This window comes from Euwallacea similis, chromosome 19, assembly GCF_039881205.1.
Source record: "Euwallacea similis isolate ESF13 chromosome 19, ESF131.1, whole genome shotgun sequence".
Lineage (NCBI taxonomy): Eukaryota > Metazoa > Arthropoda > Insecta > Coleoptera > Curculionidae > Euwallacea > Euwallacea similis.
This window is the reverse complement of record NC_089627.1, coordinates 2020675-2038211: the sequence shown is the minus strand read 5'-3', so window position 1 is coordinate 2038211 and position 17537 is coordinate 2020675. Positions and strand designations below refer to the sequence as shown.

The 17537-nt window shown below is 36.3% G+C and overlaps 1 protein-coding gene across 3 annotated transcripts in view; it reads right to left on the bottom strand.

Annotated features, from left to right (window-relative positions):
• Positions 1-7668: 7668 nt before the first annotated feature.
• pigs (pickled eggs) overlaps positions 7669-17537 on the bottom strand; it is a 42317-nt gene continuing 32448 nt past the window's right edge. For all 3 annotated transcript variants that reach the window (XM_066399763.1, XM_066399762.1, XM_066399764.1), the window contains exons 7-15: positions 15012-15119; positions 14479-14651; positions 11905-12099; positions 11627-11795; positions 11360-11540; positions 11106-11306; positions 10749-11048; positions 10525-10661; positions 7669-9580 (exon numbers count right to left, since the gene is read on the bottom strand). In XM_066399763.1, coding sequence (XP_066255860.1) covers positions 9395-9580; positions 10525-10661; positions 10749-11048; positions 11106-11306; positions 11360-11540; positions 11627-11795; positions 11905-12099; positions 14479-14651; positions 15012-15119 — 1650 coding nt within the window. In that variant the 3' untranslated portion in view covers positions 7669-9394. The remainder of the gene's footprint in view (positions 9581-10524; positions 10662-10748; positions 11049-11105; positions 11307-11359; positions 11541-11626; positions 11796-11904; positions 12100-14478; positions 14652-15011; positions 15120-17537) is intronic.

The following is a 17537-nucleotide window of genomic DNA, read 5'->3' as shown; positions in this document are numbered from 1 at the left end:
TTCTGCAGACAGGCTTACCGCCGCCGTTTTTATTGTCAGGAGGAAAATCTCCAAAGGACACCCGGCCTGGTGTTCTGGCAATCGGGTAGTGTGGTATTCCTCAAAGCGCCTACCCACTAAAAACCTTAGGATGAAAGAGCTTTCTCTGTCTCCTGAACTGTCCCTCAGGTATATATTGTCAGGGTCGGAGAGGACTGCGAGTAGCTACTATCTACTCCACTCGCCTTCTGCTAGTTGATTCCGCATTCTCCTCATTTGTGTGTTTAGAACATCTACTGTTTCTTCGGGTCATTTTGATCCTGTAGTACTTTTTGTCGCCCTTCATATAATTGAAAGGAGTTCCTGAGGTAGTCGCGCCTCCCCATGCTCAATTGGTGTCATTTAAGTTGTAGGGCAACACTGCTCTTCCTCCTTTCAATCATTTTATCTATGTTCTTTTGGTTTCGTATGGTATTGTTATCAATTCGAATGTGTACATCCAACAGACATTTTTTTTTCTTCGACAATAGAAGTTGTTTCTGCATGTTTGCGTTTTCTCCTAAAATGTTTCTCTTCACGTTCCGTTTGTGGCCATTCTTGGGTGTTTAGTTCCTTTATCATTCCGTCTTTATCTTCTCTAGCCTTTCTTGTCGTGTGCGTCCGAAGGGCCGGTTAGGCAGACCCACGTCCACGCACTCCCCGATTTTACCCATTAAACATCCATTCTTCGGCTTTCCACGTCCGCCACCTCTCTCTCCTTCCTCCGGAAGTAGTTACTGGGACTCGGGAGAGGAGGCATCCAGGGGTCACCACATGAAAGTACGGGTAGGTCTTTTACCCCCACTCGTCATCGATCTACACATGTCACGCCACTGAGTGCTGCCACTCAGTGGTTTGCATCAGCAATTTCTTATCGCTACTTACTACATTAATCGCACCACAGACCGATCCATGTAGAAGAGGAGCGGTAGCTATGTATATATACGATGTCAAAGCCTACCTTCACCAAGTAATCATCCTGTAAGCTACACCTAGATATTGTGGAAATATTTTACTTGAAACCTTTTAAAAAAATGAAGTTGTACATTTATCATGATTTTTATGTGGGCTCGAGGGGAAAACAATTCGTATGAGGACGCGTATCATGTTAGGTTTCCCACATATTTTCCATCTAGTTATTTCCTATATCATTAATCATTTTACTTCCCCTATACCCATCAATTCGAAAGGCAGCTTGTTTTCCTCTAGAAGACAAATTTCACTCACATTATTGTGACCTTTTTAATTTTCTTTGGGGAATCAAGACCCGCAGGATTACATGCAAATTTGCCTAAATAATTGCAAAAAAAGGGCATATAAGAGCAACGGTGCCTTTTCTTAGCGGCCTCGAGCAAAAACCGGTGTGAGCCCATTTGCGAAGGGGCGGTTAGTTCAGGTTTTTCCTTTTTTTGTTTAGTCGATTTTGGAAGGGTCAGGCTGATACCATGGGGTTTTGCAAATAGAACTTAACATGAACTAACCCGAAATATGTAGTCTCCTCTAGGTATCACCAAGCTGCTAGGAATTTTACTTTATGAGTCATCACCGGGTATTTCTCATGAAACTGTATATCCATATCAATTATCATGATTTAAAGATCTCAAGAAGAATCCCTTCAAGCGGAAAGTCTTTGGTAATTCTCGCAGCGTAAGCTTCGCCAGATTAACAGCTTCAGGACTTCAGTACTTTGCTCTTACTTGTTCCTGGACTTGTTGCTAATGCAGCGAAATTAATTACTTTTCGGTGGTGGTTGGAAGAAATAGATAAACTTGAGGGTGTAGGAACAACAACACACTCCTTATTTATCCAACTTAACAGTCGTGGCTGAAAGCCACAACGGTTGCGGGGTCCTCAATAACATGTTATAATACAGACATATGTACATATATCTACCATCTCACTTAAAGATAAAAAAATTATATACAAATAAACAATCAAATTTACATTCAATGATAAGCCTAGGAGGAATTCAGTATCCTTAAAAAAGTCGCTGACAGATTAGTAGCGAACACTTATGGAAAACTTTTTAGCTTGTTCTTCGATTGATCTTTGAGGTTTAGTGAGTGGAAACAGTGAGTCATTCTCCCAAGTTTACTAAGACCCTTTCCACCTATTCATTTCGGATTACTCTATCCGACCCCCAGTCCTCAGAGCCCTAAACAAATCCCATTTTTCAGCAAATCGCCCCTGCGATCAAAGTTCATCATCAGCGAATATCAATATAAGGAAGGAAAGATCATAACAATCTACAAATAAAAGCCACTTCTGCATGAATTTCCTTCATTTTTTTCTTTCCCACATTAGACATAGATCTGAATATTTTTTCTGTTTCTGGAAAACTTGGAAAGTTTATGCCATAAACTAACCCGGACTGAACCAGTTCGAAATACAGCCGCTTAAAAACAGGTTTTGATGCCGCATTTCAGATATCTTTTATCAGGAAACAATAAGAATTTGACCTAGATAGTAGTTTTCCTACGTGGTTAGTTTCTGGTCCGGTATAGGCCCTGGAATTTAATTTTTTCAGTATTTCCCACCCTTTTTTCTTGTGTTTTTTTCACGAGACCACCATTCGGGAATTCGTTCTCACTTGCAAATTGCAACGCCTTGCAGGAATATCTTGGCTTTGTCTTCGATTAAATACGCACCATTTAGAAAACTTTTTGCCACTTTTTTTCTAGGGCCTTCACGAAGAATCCATCAAAAACGTCGAGCTGCTATTTATAGTACAGGGCGCCTCAAAAAGAAATTTAAGACACTTATGTCTATTAAAAATAGAAAGAGTGAAATTTTAACATTTGTACAGCGCTCTTTGCTCACCCTGTGTAGCACCCAAAAAATTACCTATTAAAAAACATAGCTCTTCTGAAACCTGATTCCAAAAGAATCTAACTTTCAAAGGATGTATCAGTCAGTTAAATCAGATCAGGCAGTGAGGAGCTACAGCTATTCAAGAATCACAAAAAAATGCCGGTGGATTTAATTTGACGCCCGGTGTATTCATAATTTATATAATCTGGATTACCACATCCTCAAGTATAAAGAATGTCGTTGATGGCAGCGAAACACACTCTGAGTGTTCTGTTGAAGTCCGCAGCATGGACAACACCCTGTGTAAACGCAATGGACGCCAGATCTGGAAGCTGCACATAGTATCGCATTGAGGGAACATCGTTGAACTATTATCACTAAAAAATAGTGTTCAAAAGCGATAGAAATGAGAAGAATGAATTTTAAATACTCACTGAACAGCACAAGCAATATGTAGAGCAAGAAGTTTAGGACGAGAACTTCTGCGATGTCTTCCATAATAATTCCGAATTTAAGATTTTACTATTTAGCATTAATTTTGTACTGGTGGTATGGTTTTGAATTTAGTTATCGTTAGAGTGCCGAATCATCATGATGAACCACATGGAGAGGCCCTGGTCAATGAGAGAGCAAGTAATGATTCAGAGGTAACAGAATTGGAACTGCCATTATTTCAATAGGTTTTAGGCCCCAACTACGGTCTGTCAGTCGGTACCAATTTGTCACATTTATAACGATATAAACTACTGGGACTTTGAAGCATATAATGATAATTTGCTGCTTAGATTTGAAGTTAAATATGTGAGAAAATAAGAGAGGAATTTACATGAAGCGAATACATTCAGGTGGATGTACCCTTGAACGATTGTACAAAGGGCATTTGAAGTGCCGGGCGTCATTCGCAATAACTGCTGCAGAATCGCCAAAAAACGTTTTTTTTTTTGGTCAAATTTCTCAAACTCTCCAAAAAAACCTCTCAGGAATTACGTTTTAAAAAAATATATTTTTTGCCCTAAATAACTAATAAACAATTTTGCAACATAACTGCTTACAGAAAATTATGGAAAAGAGTGATATGTTTTCATTGGTAAAGGACGGTTTTACGTTGTCCCTTCTCGCCGGGTCTTATTGGGCTCTACTTGTCCATGGCGCCAAATGTCCTTGCATAGGACATATGGCATGAGACATATAGGAATATTAGATAAGATAAAAATGGGAAAAATGCAGATGACCACTGGAGAACACATGCTTTTGATAAGTACACAGGGTGTAACTAATCATCGTGGAGATATTTCACGAAGCGATAGTACTGTGTAAAATAATGAAAAAATGCTAATAAACCCACGGTCAAAAACGCACCATTTTTGGAATGCAGGATGGTAAAGTTTCACATTGTTCCTCATATTTTGCGTTTTTCTCACGCATACCTTGAGTTCGATTTTTAAATTTTTGAACACCTGGTTTCTTTAAGACCTTCTATCATAAAATGTTAAAATTGTTAATAGCCATATATAAGATGTTATGTTTTTGGGTCCTGCACTATTTTATGCTTGGTATCTTTTTTTGGAACACCCCGTATGAGTTCTGATACCAAATTAAAATTCCTTCTTCAATTCTTTAATTTTTTGGACTTTTGTAATATTTTCGAATCTTTATCGTTTTCTTAGAATTTGCAAAAATATCTATTGATGCGTATTAAGAATATAAAGAAAGTAAAGGAGAAATAATCATCCAGCTCAGTTATCAACTATTTGAAGCTATTCGCAACATTTAATCAAATTTCTTAAAATAGAAATAAATCTGAACTAAAACAAAACTATAAAAACTGTTGAAAATGTCCCTTAAATAACGTGAAACTTTGCCACCCGGTATATCGAAAATGGCGTGTTTTTGACTATGGGCCTATTAGCGTTTTTTTATTATTTTGCAGAGTACTATCACTTCCTAAAATATCTCCACGACGATCCTCCGTTACGCCCTGTATAACACGGCTATTAGGTGATAGTGAATACTGGAAATGACCTCTTACACTGCACTCAGCTCAATATTTGTCCAATTCTATATTCGCCTGGGTCTGAGGGATGTCTGTCTCATTACCCTTTCATTACAGTCCATGAAAACATATTATAATGCCAACATAAATGGTTCTTAAAAGGCAAAATTATTACTCTACTAAACCACTAACCTGTTAAGAATTTTTTCCATTTCGTGACAAAGCTACATAGCGGCGTTTCCATTACCATTACATCACGGCATAAAGCATTCTTACCTCTCTTAAAAATGAGTTTAATTTAATTGCGAGAGGAAAGGCGAAACGATATGGACGTCTTCGACAAAAGCCAGGTCTCTCCTAATAAGTGCCCCTTTAAATTCCCTTCTTGCTAAATGGAAATATTATATGTACTGGGAAAAAGTGACGGTTAAAACTAATTACTCCTTATTATCTCCATCGCCAAGGGAATCGCTATTTCTGAAATTAATTTAATTTAGTTGTGATAAAATTAGATTTCGTTAGTGCTCCAATTAAGCCGGGAAAGTTTATATATCCCGTAAGTGCTGTTTTCTAGTGCTTAAAAGTTTAGTAGGAATCATGTCGGTGATACAACTTCTGTTGCGAACAGACTTGTATATCGTGGCAGAGACAAAACTACAGCGCTTTAAAGAATTTTCGAGTGATTGCAGACATGGGTTTAACCTAATATTACAAAAACCGAAGATAAAACTAGTTTTTGTACCACATATAGGTACGGAAATGAATGTTTTCTCCCCGGGGTCTTGTCCAAGTAGTTCCATCTCGAGAGATTTCCCAGAAGATTTTCATTTTGACGTAGATTTTTCACCAAGAAGCTGTGTTTATAGTAGTAAAATTGGATAAAAGAGCAGAGTATACAGAATACTTACTTTCGTTTTGCTTGTTTTATTATCATGCATTCATGACTGTATAACTTGTTTTATACACAAAAAAGCATTACTTACCTTTTAGCCAGGATTAGCATCAAAAAGTGTGATGTAGGAAGTAGGTCTGGTAGCTTTTAAAGCCAGAATATGAAATGTCTCTGTTCCACATTTTCTGATTTTTTTTTAAGAGATTATATACAGAGTGTTTCGAATTTCCATTGCGCAATTTGGTCATGTATGCTACTTTCAAAGCAAGTACTAATTGGCTATATAAATTACATTGCAAAACTGATTTCTTTTGCCCAAAAATTACCACAAATACTAAATCTTATAGACAAATTTTTGTCACGCCCTATGTAGATTCTAGAACGTTTTTTTGTTTAGGTTTATGTTTAAGTGGGAGATCGACTTAGATCCATTAGATTCCTATTTTTGGGCTTTGTGAAGTCATTGCTATACCAATCCATATATAACATTAGAGAAGACTTATCAGATAATATTAAAGAAGGTTGAGATTCGATGGAAACGATAACAAAATCGTGTTCAAGGTGCGACAAATTTTTTTTACTTGCTTTTTTTGTAATTTTCACGACGTGGATAAGGCCCTTAGTTCGTCTACGAATATTATGGATTTCATTAAATAAAATTCACGATAATCACTCTATTTTTTTACCCTCTAGCACCCAATACTCGTTTGTACCATAGTTTCTGGAACACGCGGTATAAATGGGACAGGTAAATTTAACGATATTTATCTTTCTATGCCAAAGTTAATATCAAATCTGAATCCAAATTCATATAAATCTGGATTTATTGTCCAAATATTAGCCACAAGTGCTAAAATGCTTGTCTTGTCAGCAAACAACCTAAAATTATCTTGAAATACACTTCTACCCTTAGGGAATATTCCCGGACTCTTGGTCGCGCCTCCACATCTATACCATAGAAGCCCATTTGAGGAGAGATCTGGGTGATACTAGACGAACGTTATACAAGTTGGTTGGAAGTAATTCCTGTAAAATTTGCAACATCTACAACAACCAGTTTTGCATAAGCTTTAAGCTCGTTTTGAACTCCCGAAATTTCTGATTTCTCACAACAGACCACAGCTAATTCGTCAAGAATTTGAAGGTTTATGAAGAATACTACCACCACGTCTAGATTACTCCGTATTGTTCGAGATCAAACAGATTGGCCAGACGCATACTGCGAATTATGAACATGTTAATACGACCTATTGGCTAACCAATGATTCATTATGGAAGACCTTCGAGTTTTATATTTTTGTGTCACAGCACACAAAGCAGATTTATTAGTAGAATCAGTTGATGTTTGCTTACAATCTGAAGCGTTGGTTGGATTTGTTGTGACTTCAGTTATGGAACGTGAGCAGTTAGCTTCAAAGTAAAATCATGATAGAAGTACTATACGAGAATGTGAGAAAGAACAAAAAAGGATGAACAAAGAACAATCCTATTATATGTATGTGGTAGAGGTTTATGGTACTGCACGTGGAAAGGACAAGGACTAAATGAGACAGAAATTTACAAAGTTGTGTTGGAAATCATATGAGGACTAAGAGGCGTGAAATTTGTCATAACAACAACTAGCTAAAAGAGTGGTAAGCTTGATATTGCTTCCATGAAACCAACTTGAACGTTTCTTCTACGTCAGGCGTTGATAAACCAAATATAAAAGACATAGCATCCAGAAAGAACCACCCTCTTCGGATCCAAATTCTCCCTGCACGTTATTGGGATTATTACGAGTTTTTGCATGGACTCATGATTTTGGGAATTAAAGCATCCAATGTTTGTTGCATTGTAGTTTCTAAGTTTGATTTTTGGGTCAATATACCAATCATGAAGGGAAGAAAACATGATTTTTAAACGTATGAGTACCCATATCTTCCTTCTATTAAGATAAAATAAAACGCTCTAGTTGCGGTAAATTAGTTTATTTTAAAATGTAAAAAATTAACAATAATAATAAGTAATAATCAAGGAAATTTTAAATTTATAATTTGTTATGTATAAAATACTAAAGTCGCGATTCAACAACTGCGTAAAGTTAACGAAACCTTTTTTCAGAAGAAGAAAACATGCTCTAATAAACAGCTACATTGGCAATTCAATATACGGCAAATAATGTCAATATCAATAAATATTTAATTATTACGTAGAACGAATATAATATATCGATTTCCTGATTACATACCCACTTTGAAATTTGCTCAACTCAACATTAGATGAATTTCAGTTTAAACGCTAAATTACTAAGCTGGCTTTCTCCAAGCCCTTAAGATTTTCTATCAAAAGTCGTATCAAAACTGGAATGTTCCACTAAAAAACTATCTCTGTCCCTTAGTTGAGCACTTTCAATTCAGTAAGCAGTAGAAAACGCTAAAAATTTCATAAAATTCCATCTACGGATAAATATTTTTTTACCTGTTAGTCTCATTCATAATTATCAAGGTTTACATATTAGGACGTTAGGAGTACATGCCGGTTAGGTACAGTATGTTTTGTTATTACAGGAAATCCAAAAGTTTCTTGATACCCTTCGCTAGATAAATATGAAAATTCTAAGTGAGGTTATTAAGTTAAAATGCCATCAAGTTCGGGCAAAAAAATACAGAGTGGACTATAAAAGTGAATCAAGTTGACGTCCGTATTAGCACGAAGAGGACATTTTCTCAGTCTTGAATGAAACATCCACCCTGTAATTTATTGCCAGAAGAAAATAATTATACAGAGAGCCGTAAAATATTAGATGTACATAAGTTTGTGTCGATTACTGCGGTAGTATCCACGGTTTATTTGCAGTGTACATCAATTATTTCCGGACGCCCTGTATTAATTTTTTATATAAATTAAACCAACTAAAATAAAGCCTTAGTAAACATACCAGAAGTATCATATAACTTTAAAGCTCATTACTGGTAAACTCAAGAGCGCGCATGATTTTCCTCAGATATTGCTTTAAGGCTGAGTACTTTTAGATTCTCCTGCCAAACATAGCTTAAACGCGGTTTAGATATGAAATATCTGGTTATCAGATAGGATAAACCTTGGATAAATCAAAACTCTTGTTAGTCTATGAGGGCGCCTACAAGGAGAAGCAACACGAATGTATTGCGATCATGTTAACCAATGAAGGAGTCTCCCTTAAAATACGAATAATTTTAATTAATTGATTGGATACGTGTTGCCAAACCTTGCAGACATAAAGAATCCTTGATCACCCAAAGTTAGTATAACTAATCTTTATTGATCAGTTACAAAGTCTTTTCATATTTCATGTGAGCCAAATTCAATTAATGCCTTAAAACCGAAAATATTGGATCATTTCAAGGCACAAACTTGAATAGAACGAAAATTCCTTTTTTGCACTTGAAGGCTGGAATGATTTAAAACGCCAATAAAACGATCAGTCTAGAGAAAATGAGTGATCTTTTTGATTGTTCTTAGACTAAGTTACTAATAATATATTAGCACCAAATATATAGGTCTACCCTCTGCTTTGATTTCCAGAGGTATCGTTTCCTGAACAGAAACTTCACTAATCTAAATCTTAGATAAACCACTCATTAGTCTGTATGAACTACTAATAATGTAAAAAATCTACCTACAAAATTATACAACTGTTAAAAGATCTATCTAAGTGATTAGGCTTTGTTCTGGATGACTGGGGCTGGAATCCTAGATCCATTATTCTCAGGTCTGGAGTCCTTCCTGGGGCTCCTGAACGACATTCTCTCGTTATTTTGTCTGGAAAATGCAGGGGCAGGGACGTAATCTGCCTCGTTGTCCAATGTGCTCAGACTGCCAAATTTACGAAGCAGTTCCTGGACCTAAAATTAGTATTTTAATATTGTTTTTCTGAAGACAAAAGTTTTTACTAAGGCAGGCAATATGAAAACCAAAAATATGTTCAAAGACATTTTAATTTTTAGCGTTGATCAGTTTTCTTAAAAAATTCCTTGAGTGAAATCAAAATCCTTCAAAGACAATGCAAATTTCAGTAATCTTTAGATTTAAATATTCAAAATTCTCATGTAATGTTTTGCAACAGCTCGCACTTGCCGAACAGATTTTCAAGACTACGGAAAAATGCTCTGTCTGATACATATTGTAAAAAAATGCTTTGATGCCATTAAAATATACATGATCAATGCACAAAAATAAAAATTCATGGGCGCACTGCACACACAATTTTTTTCATGCAAAAACTTATTTCTTTATTATGTAAACCACAATCAGTCCAATAACAGACTTTAATACATTGCTTTTATATGGTAAAAAGCAGTTGCATCCCACCGTAAAGACTAAAATTCGGTTTCATAGTAAAGTGTTTTAATTTTAACGGAAGCAATCGCCCTTTAAACCCTTCAAGAGCCAAACTATTAATGTACCATCAACTTTAACTTCAAGTAGATAACAAATGTCTAAGCAATACCCTGGCTGTATTTCAATGTTTCTGTGGGAATTAGTCTCCAGTTAAAGTTGACAGGATGTTAGTAACTTGGCCTTAAGCCATATGAAGCTTCAGGTAAATTCACCTCAAACACGGTTCAAATTCCACACAAAAACACACAATTAAAGCTAATCAAAAGAGCAGTATTGAATATCTTCTTTTGACAAACTTCATATTCATACTTGTCTTGTTTTTAATGTAAGTTGTGTTCCGGACCGTTGAAATTTAGTAGGCTAAGCACAAAATATATTAATTTTTTTACGATTCACTTATCTCTGGTTAGTGAGTTTCGACAAAGTCCAGTTTAAAGCAACTCTTTACCTGTAGGGCTATGGTCTCGTCATCATCAGCTTTCCTCACAGCATTCAACAGTTCTTGTCTAAGGCGGCCTTTGGTCGGTGAGGAATTCGCAGAGGCAGAGGTTCTCCGTTCTCCTAAGGCCGAAACACTTCGTCTACCTAAAAACCACCAAATTCAAATTCAATCAAAAATCATATTTCAAAAAACCATTCGAAGGTCTACTCGTCTACATATCTAATACATACCATTTGTATTCCTTTGGAAGGGGGACACGTAAGTTTCCTGAGTAATACTAGGCCTTGTGGGCCTTTGCCTTCCATTCCAAGTGTTAATCTTGCTATTGTCTTGCTTTTTAGGTGAATTGGGGAGTACTGGTGGAGTTTTTTTGAATCCCACTTTGTCAGTGCTGCTAGCTCGTCTAAGTACTGGACGGTCTTCTGGAAGTATTGGTGGCATTTTCTTGGAACCCACTTTGTCGGTGCTGCTAGTTCGTCTGAGTACTGGGCGATCCTCAGGTCGAGGAGAACTTCTAGCAGCATGGGAACCTGCAATTCATTATTAAGGTAAATAAATTTTGTTTCATGAAGAGTTATATCGATTACCTAAATTATGGCTAGGTTTCTGGCTATCTAGAAGTCTTTTTTCATTATGGGAGTCCGCTAATGGAGACTGAGGACTGGACCTTGGAGGTTCAGGGGTTTTTCTGGAGGATTTAAAATCACCGTCAAAAATCCTTTGGGAAAAGTTCGTTTTCCGCAAACCGACGTCATTAAGCTCATCTTCAGTGTAAATTTTTTGTTGCTCTACAAGTTATCGAATATGACCGATAATCATCTCCAACACCTATTAAAATTACCATTTTCCTCAACATCTTCGCCAGAATTTTGACTATACACTGAAGATCTTTTCTTGTTTTTGTCCTGAGTTACACCCATACTTCTATACCCTTCATCTGACATCTGCGAAGATGTATCACTGTGATTGTCACTGCCCTGAGCTTCGCCATTCACTTGTAAAACAGCTTCAGATTTCAAAACCTAAACAACATAGAATATGTAGAAATAATCAACTTTTTACTGAATCGAATCTTTATTAAGCGATTTCAATTAGCCATCCAACTCACCTTATGCTCTACTGGTATTTGTATGCTTGAAACATGTTTTGACTTGGGGGACGTTGGAATAAAAGGCAAGCTTTGCGGACCTGAATTCTTGACCACATGTTGTGGACTTTTGTTAGTGGACAACTTGGTGTGGTGTGTCGACGTGAAATTTGGAGTTGGGCTTCTAGATCTAAAAATACAAACGTTATACTCTTCAAAAGCCGTTATTAATCATTCAGAAAACTACAAAATAAGGTAACTGGAAACAACAACAGAGTAACTTGTATCGATCAACTTACCTATTTTGTGTTGGTGGTGGTGCTAAACTTTTCCTAGGGAAGTTTGGACTGACTGAACGCCTAGTGTCTGTATATAATTGGGAAGGTGATCTGGATCTGGATCGATTCAGAGAGTTCATGGGTGGACCTAAACTGTTTGGGCCGCTCGAAACTCCGTTGATGGTTGGAGGTAGTGAAGCTGGAGATGTGGCCATTCTGTGAAAAGTAATACCGTGTTCATTTATCCGGTTTATACCCCAGTTATCAACGTTAAAAGTGTTATGAATTATTGAAGTGAATTCTGAAAGATACTCCAAAAATCGGACGGAGAGTGTGAACTGTAGATCGAAGTTTTTGAAGTAAATAAAGTTGTAAAGAGTCGATATTCTCTAGGAATTAATATTAGATACGATGAGCACGAAATACGACTCATTTCCTGATAATGTGTCATTTGCGCACGAGCCACAGGCGAGTACAGTAAATCGTATAAGTAGAAAATTGTCATTTTGTGCAGGTATACTTTTTCTATAACTACCCCGATTTGTAAAAAAAACATAATATCATATACAGCGCTTACTAAATGAGTGCAAAAATAGTACGTCATGTGGGTAGGAAATGGTCATTTTGCGCCACTTGTATGGGATACTTTTTATGCCGTGGGAAATAAGCTTATTCCTTTATCGTTAAGCGCGCAACCCGTAGGAAATGAAAGTATACGGAAATCTAGGGTCTTTTGACATCATTTTTGAGCCAGTAGTAATGCAATATCCTGACAGTCGCAGATAAAATACGTTATATTTTAAATCGAAAGATGCAATGGGAAGTGCCTGTAATACATTGCTATATGTACTTAGGTAAACCTTTGCAATTTTCACTATTTCCCCAAAATGTCCTTCTAATTCATATTTGAGCACTATTATCTCCAAAAACTGCCCTGGTCAAGTAACTTCCTCCTCATTACTTTTCCTAACGAACGCGTACAAATTGAAAATGTGCGATAATACTCCACTATTCATTAAGGTGTTTTTCAATATCCTCCTTGTTGGTATTTCCGTCTTGATTTATATTCTCTTCATGAACAGTTCAAACGTTTCGCAGGATATTTTTTTAAAGAAGTAAATATTGGGGTTGTGGAATTATTCAGTCGTACAACCAGGACACGCAAGTAATTCACGCATCTAGTTCGTGAAACAAAGATGAGTGGTCTGCTCATTTTAGACTCTAAGAGACTTTTCCGGAAAAAAGTAGCTCTGAAATCCTTGAGAGGAAAAGATGCTCATTTATTACACACCTCTAAAAAAAGTTATTGGACAAATTATCTTAGGGCTATTCTAGCTGAATCCAGAGCGATCCAAATGTCCTTATTATCTTGGGTGCCTCCCTGCTTGTGAGTGAGTCAGAGTGGAATGTATCATTTTTTTAGTTTACTTTTGACGAATTTTGCTTCATCCGTTTTACATAATTATCTAAGTGTACCTACGGAGACAATACAAGTAAAAATTAGTGGCTGAATATAATCTCTTTTGTCTAGTTCTCAGCTTTCCAAGAAGTCTGCCTTATTGCCAGTAGGTTCATAGAAGTCAAAAGCCTTTACTAATTCAAATATGCATATGTACCTAATGCAGTCCAACGTTCTCTTTAACATGTAAATATGAACAAGAAATCTAGAACACACCTCCCAAACGGCGCCTGCAATTTGATGTTCTACTTTTAAAAGGAATCATTAAGCACTTTAAGCTTAAGACAATATTTGTAAACTGGTGAAGTACCATTTGGCATTATAAATTAAGAGCATCGTGTTTGATCAAGCTCGACTCTCCTTCTTATCTTGTTTACGTCTTAGAATTAAGCCGTTATCAGGCAATGGTAGAAAACTAACATTCCCTAAGAGTGATAAGCGTAGCAATAAAAGATAAATGAAGGTCTCCATCTTCAAAAAAATCCGATATTATAATTAAAATGTGATTTATAGCACTTTCAACCAAAGCTTTACGATGTCATCGGTCTTAATCTCGACATTTACGACATCTCCCATGCACACAAGAATAATAAAAGTGCAGTGATTGCCACGTTAATAGAGGAATGTTGGTACATGTTGCGCATAGAATGGATTTACGATCTTAAAAAAAAATACTTAGTAACGTTTGTAAATACTGCATTATTAACACCTTAGGTGTGAACTCTCATTAAATTTATTTTTCACGTGTTTCTTTACTTTGGTAATTGCGACAGAAGTAATCGCACAGAGTGACCTAACGTAGTTTTTTATGGACAGTCCATTGATTTTTCACTGGTTGTTGTAATTTCGGCACGACCGATTTCTAATTTATTTAATTGTTGTTTTCGATAAGAATTAGGCGTAGGTTTCATGAAAAAGGAGCACGCTGATGATTCATTAACGATATAAAAGTGGAAATAATGTTGAGTCAGGCCGGGTTATAATACACACCCAAACGTCCCGTGCAATAGTAAATCTCCTGTAATCTCATTTATAGGTAATAAGTAAATCTTACTAAGATTTCCGACAATTCTCACCTGAAATGACTGAACAAATCAGTCAATAAAATACGATATTCTCATATTACCCGAACATACCTGTCGTAATAGACATGAGACCCATGCAAATCCGGAGCTTTTCCTGGCACTAATCGAGCACCCTGTGTGGGCCTGTGCTGAGCGCGGCACCTGCAAGGGTCATGTTTGTCCAGGTAGTGTGCCAGGGTGTCCCATCCTCCTCCCACCCGTACCATCACGTGTTTTCTTAGAATCTGATAAGAGGTAGAAGTTTTCAGTTAGTTCAGTTATGTCAGTTGCACGCTTTTAATTGACTATTTTCCCATGCTGTGCACGAAAAGCCACAAAAGAAGAGGGCAATACGTCATGTAATTCACGTATCGTATAAAGCATCTGAGTTCTATGTAAATTATCGGCTTAAGCTTGTCAAGACAAAACAATGACAAAACGTAGGAAAAGAAAATAGATGCGTGTATCAAAACAGTACCGTTATTATGTAAAAATACATTTATGTTTAGGTTTAAAGTATGAAATTGCCTTATGTGTGATTTCGATGATTAGGGCGGCTCACTCGGATTGTTTAGGTGGGTCAAAAAAAGGGAAATTATACTCACTCTGACGAAGATAAGCACTTTTGTGTCTCCGATTCGGTATTTGCCTTCAGAGACTCTAATCATGGGGAACTGTGTCGGGCAAGTGCAGAGGGAGACTAAGTCACGAACCTGGAAGAAAATAGAAATGGTAAAAAATACAAGAAAAATACTTTTTTCACGGATTGACGTCAGGGTTAAGTCGCATTAAGAGACCCAAATCTTAAACTTGGCCAATATTATATTCGCATGTTTTTTATGGTAACAAATGTCAATACGGTTATGTCCGTGCACATTCGGTTACGCGTTTGCACACATAACCGTATTAACACAAAAAAAACAAATATTTGCTAAAATTTACGATTCTAATCAATTCTATTTTTTTCTGAATTGACTCTAATTGACCTCCCTTAGAACCTTCCTAAAACTGGTTGGTATATAAAGTTATGTTAGGAAGCAATTGTGAAGTGGCAATGGCATTGTCATTGAGTATATTGAAACTCAAACCGAAAATATATAAGTTTCCACTTCCTCATAATATCTTATAGCATAAGTGCATAAAAGAGGCTTTAAGGTACGTTCGATATATTGCAAAGCACGGTGCGTCGCGGGGTATTTTATGAGGCGCAGGGGCCTTAAAGGCTCTTACACACGAACATTATACAATATTTTTTGTTACAAATACATCAATATTGCAATAACTAATCATTTTAGAGATTTATTTAATAGTTTCAAATATTATTTCCGTAGTAGTCATACATCCACGATAAACACCGTTTTTTCCATTACTAGTTTTAAAAGACACTATTATCGATACCATCATTACTAATAATTGTGAAGTATTTCTCGTACTTCGCAATCATCAAATAGACCCGAAGTACTATGAAGCCTTTTTTTCTAAAACACTTGAATAACTGGTGAATAATGACACGTATATGGCTCATTATTTACCTAACGAGCTAATTTGCCGCCATGTCGTCATCATCCCCATGGTTGCTTATTTATGACTGCTATGAAAATGAATGTCAAATAAAATGTCACCGTTGATGTTATGATTCAAGACGCGTTGTTTTTATGTGTTTCAGATTTAATTTATGTTTAATTTAGGAATGTTTATTGTATTCTATAAAATCTACTTAAATCTAGTAGTGGACAAAAATTGTATACATACTTCGGTTGTGAAATGCTTTTGACCCTCACGTCTTAGATTCAAACTTGACATTCGGGTCATAATAATATCCTTCTCAACCTTGGAGAGTAATATACTATTACGCAGGCTGCAGCGTACTGTAATCGTTGATTATAATGGATGCGTAATAAAAAAGATTCTTTCATACCATGGCGTTATAAATGTCATCTCCAATTTATAGTTTCGAAATTTCCGCGGTTGACACTGAGAGCTTCCTGTGATCATTTTTGCGTGTATGAATGAATTGAATGACTTCTAAGTTGTAAGTTAGCTATTTCCTTACGATTATGTCCGCTTTGAACATAGGCAAATTTTGCAGTTGGCATGTAGGAAACTTGACAAAAGGGTAATTCAGGACTAAATTATAAATGTAGTATTATCTTTCACATCAAACCAGTTTCAGTAAAAGTCAAGAATGTTGCCAATACCCAGGCGCCTTATCAAGGTTTCCATGGAAATAAACTTGCAATTAAAGCGACAGCTTATTAGTAAACTTAGAGTGAAATTATTAAAATGAAAAAAATTGTCAAAATTAAAGTGATGTCAACGACAACAATAAATTTTTTAAATCCAGAATTTGCCATCCTGCAAAATAGAAAATACTCGAAAACCAACAATACCTACTTCATTTATCAGATTATTATCGATCAACCCGGACATTTTTCCTGTTGTTTACCGTAAATAAAATATTTCTTGAATAGTGATGTGGCAATTGTCGGCATTTTACTAAAACAACAAAAAAAGTGAAGCGAAACGTCATTTCGCGTTAGTAATGTCATGCCCTCGCAGATATAAAACGCAAGAAGTTATGGCGATGTCGCTTTCTCCAATTTCGCCACCATAAATTAGTGTCTCATTTGTGACACTAAATGTAGTTCCATCCAATCCCGCAAATTGACGTCATGAAGATACTAAACCCTGATGCTCTTCAATTAAAAAAATATGACCAATTTTAATGGAACACCGGCAATTATTTCCTACATTCAGTCCTTCTAGATTGCTGATACTGATAACAATTGCAAAACACTGTGAAAAGCTCTTCGGCCTCTTGGTTTGGCTCTTGGGCCAAGTATTTCAGGGGAATGCCGGAAATGATTTGTTACACACAGCCCTTCTAGATATTTGTCATCGTGCAATTCATGGTTGTCAACTCTTGCAATGCTTTGGGCTTAAGGTCTTTCAAGTAATATTTTTATGGCAGTTGCTAAGCTCTATAAGGCTGTACACGTATCATTATTCACTTGAATTTCAGCTACTACCATTATCTAGCGTACAAACTCAAATATGCATTTTTTAGAATCTTTACCCACACTCATTATCTCTTTTCTTTTGGCCAGTTCCGCTGCTGACCGTCGAATGAG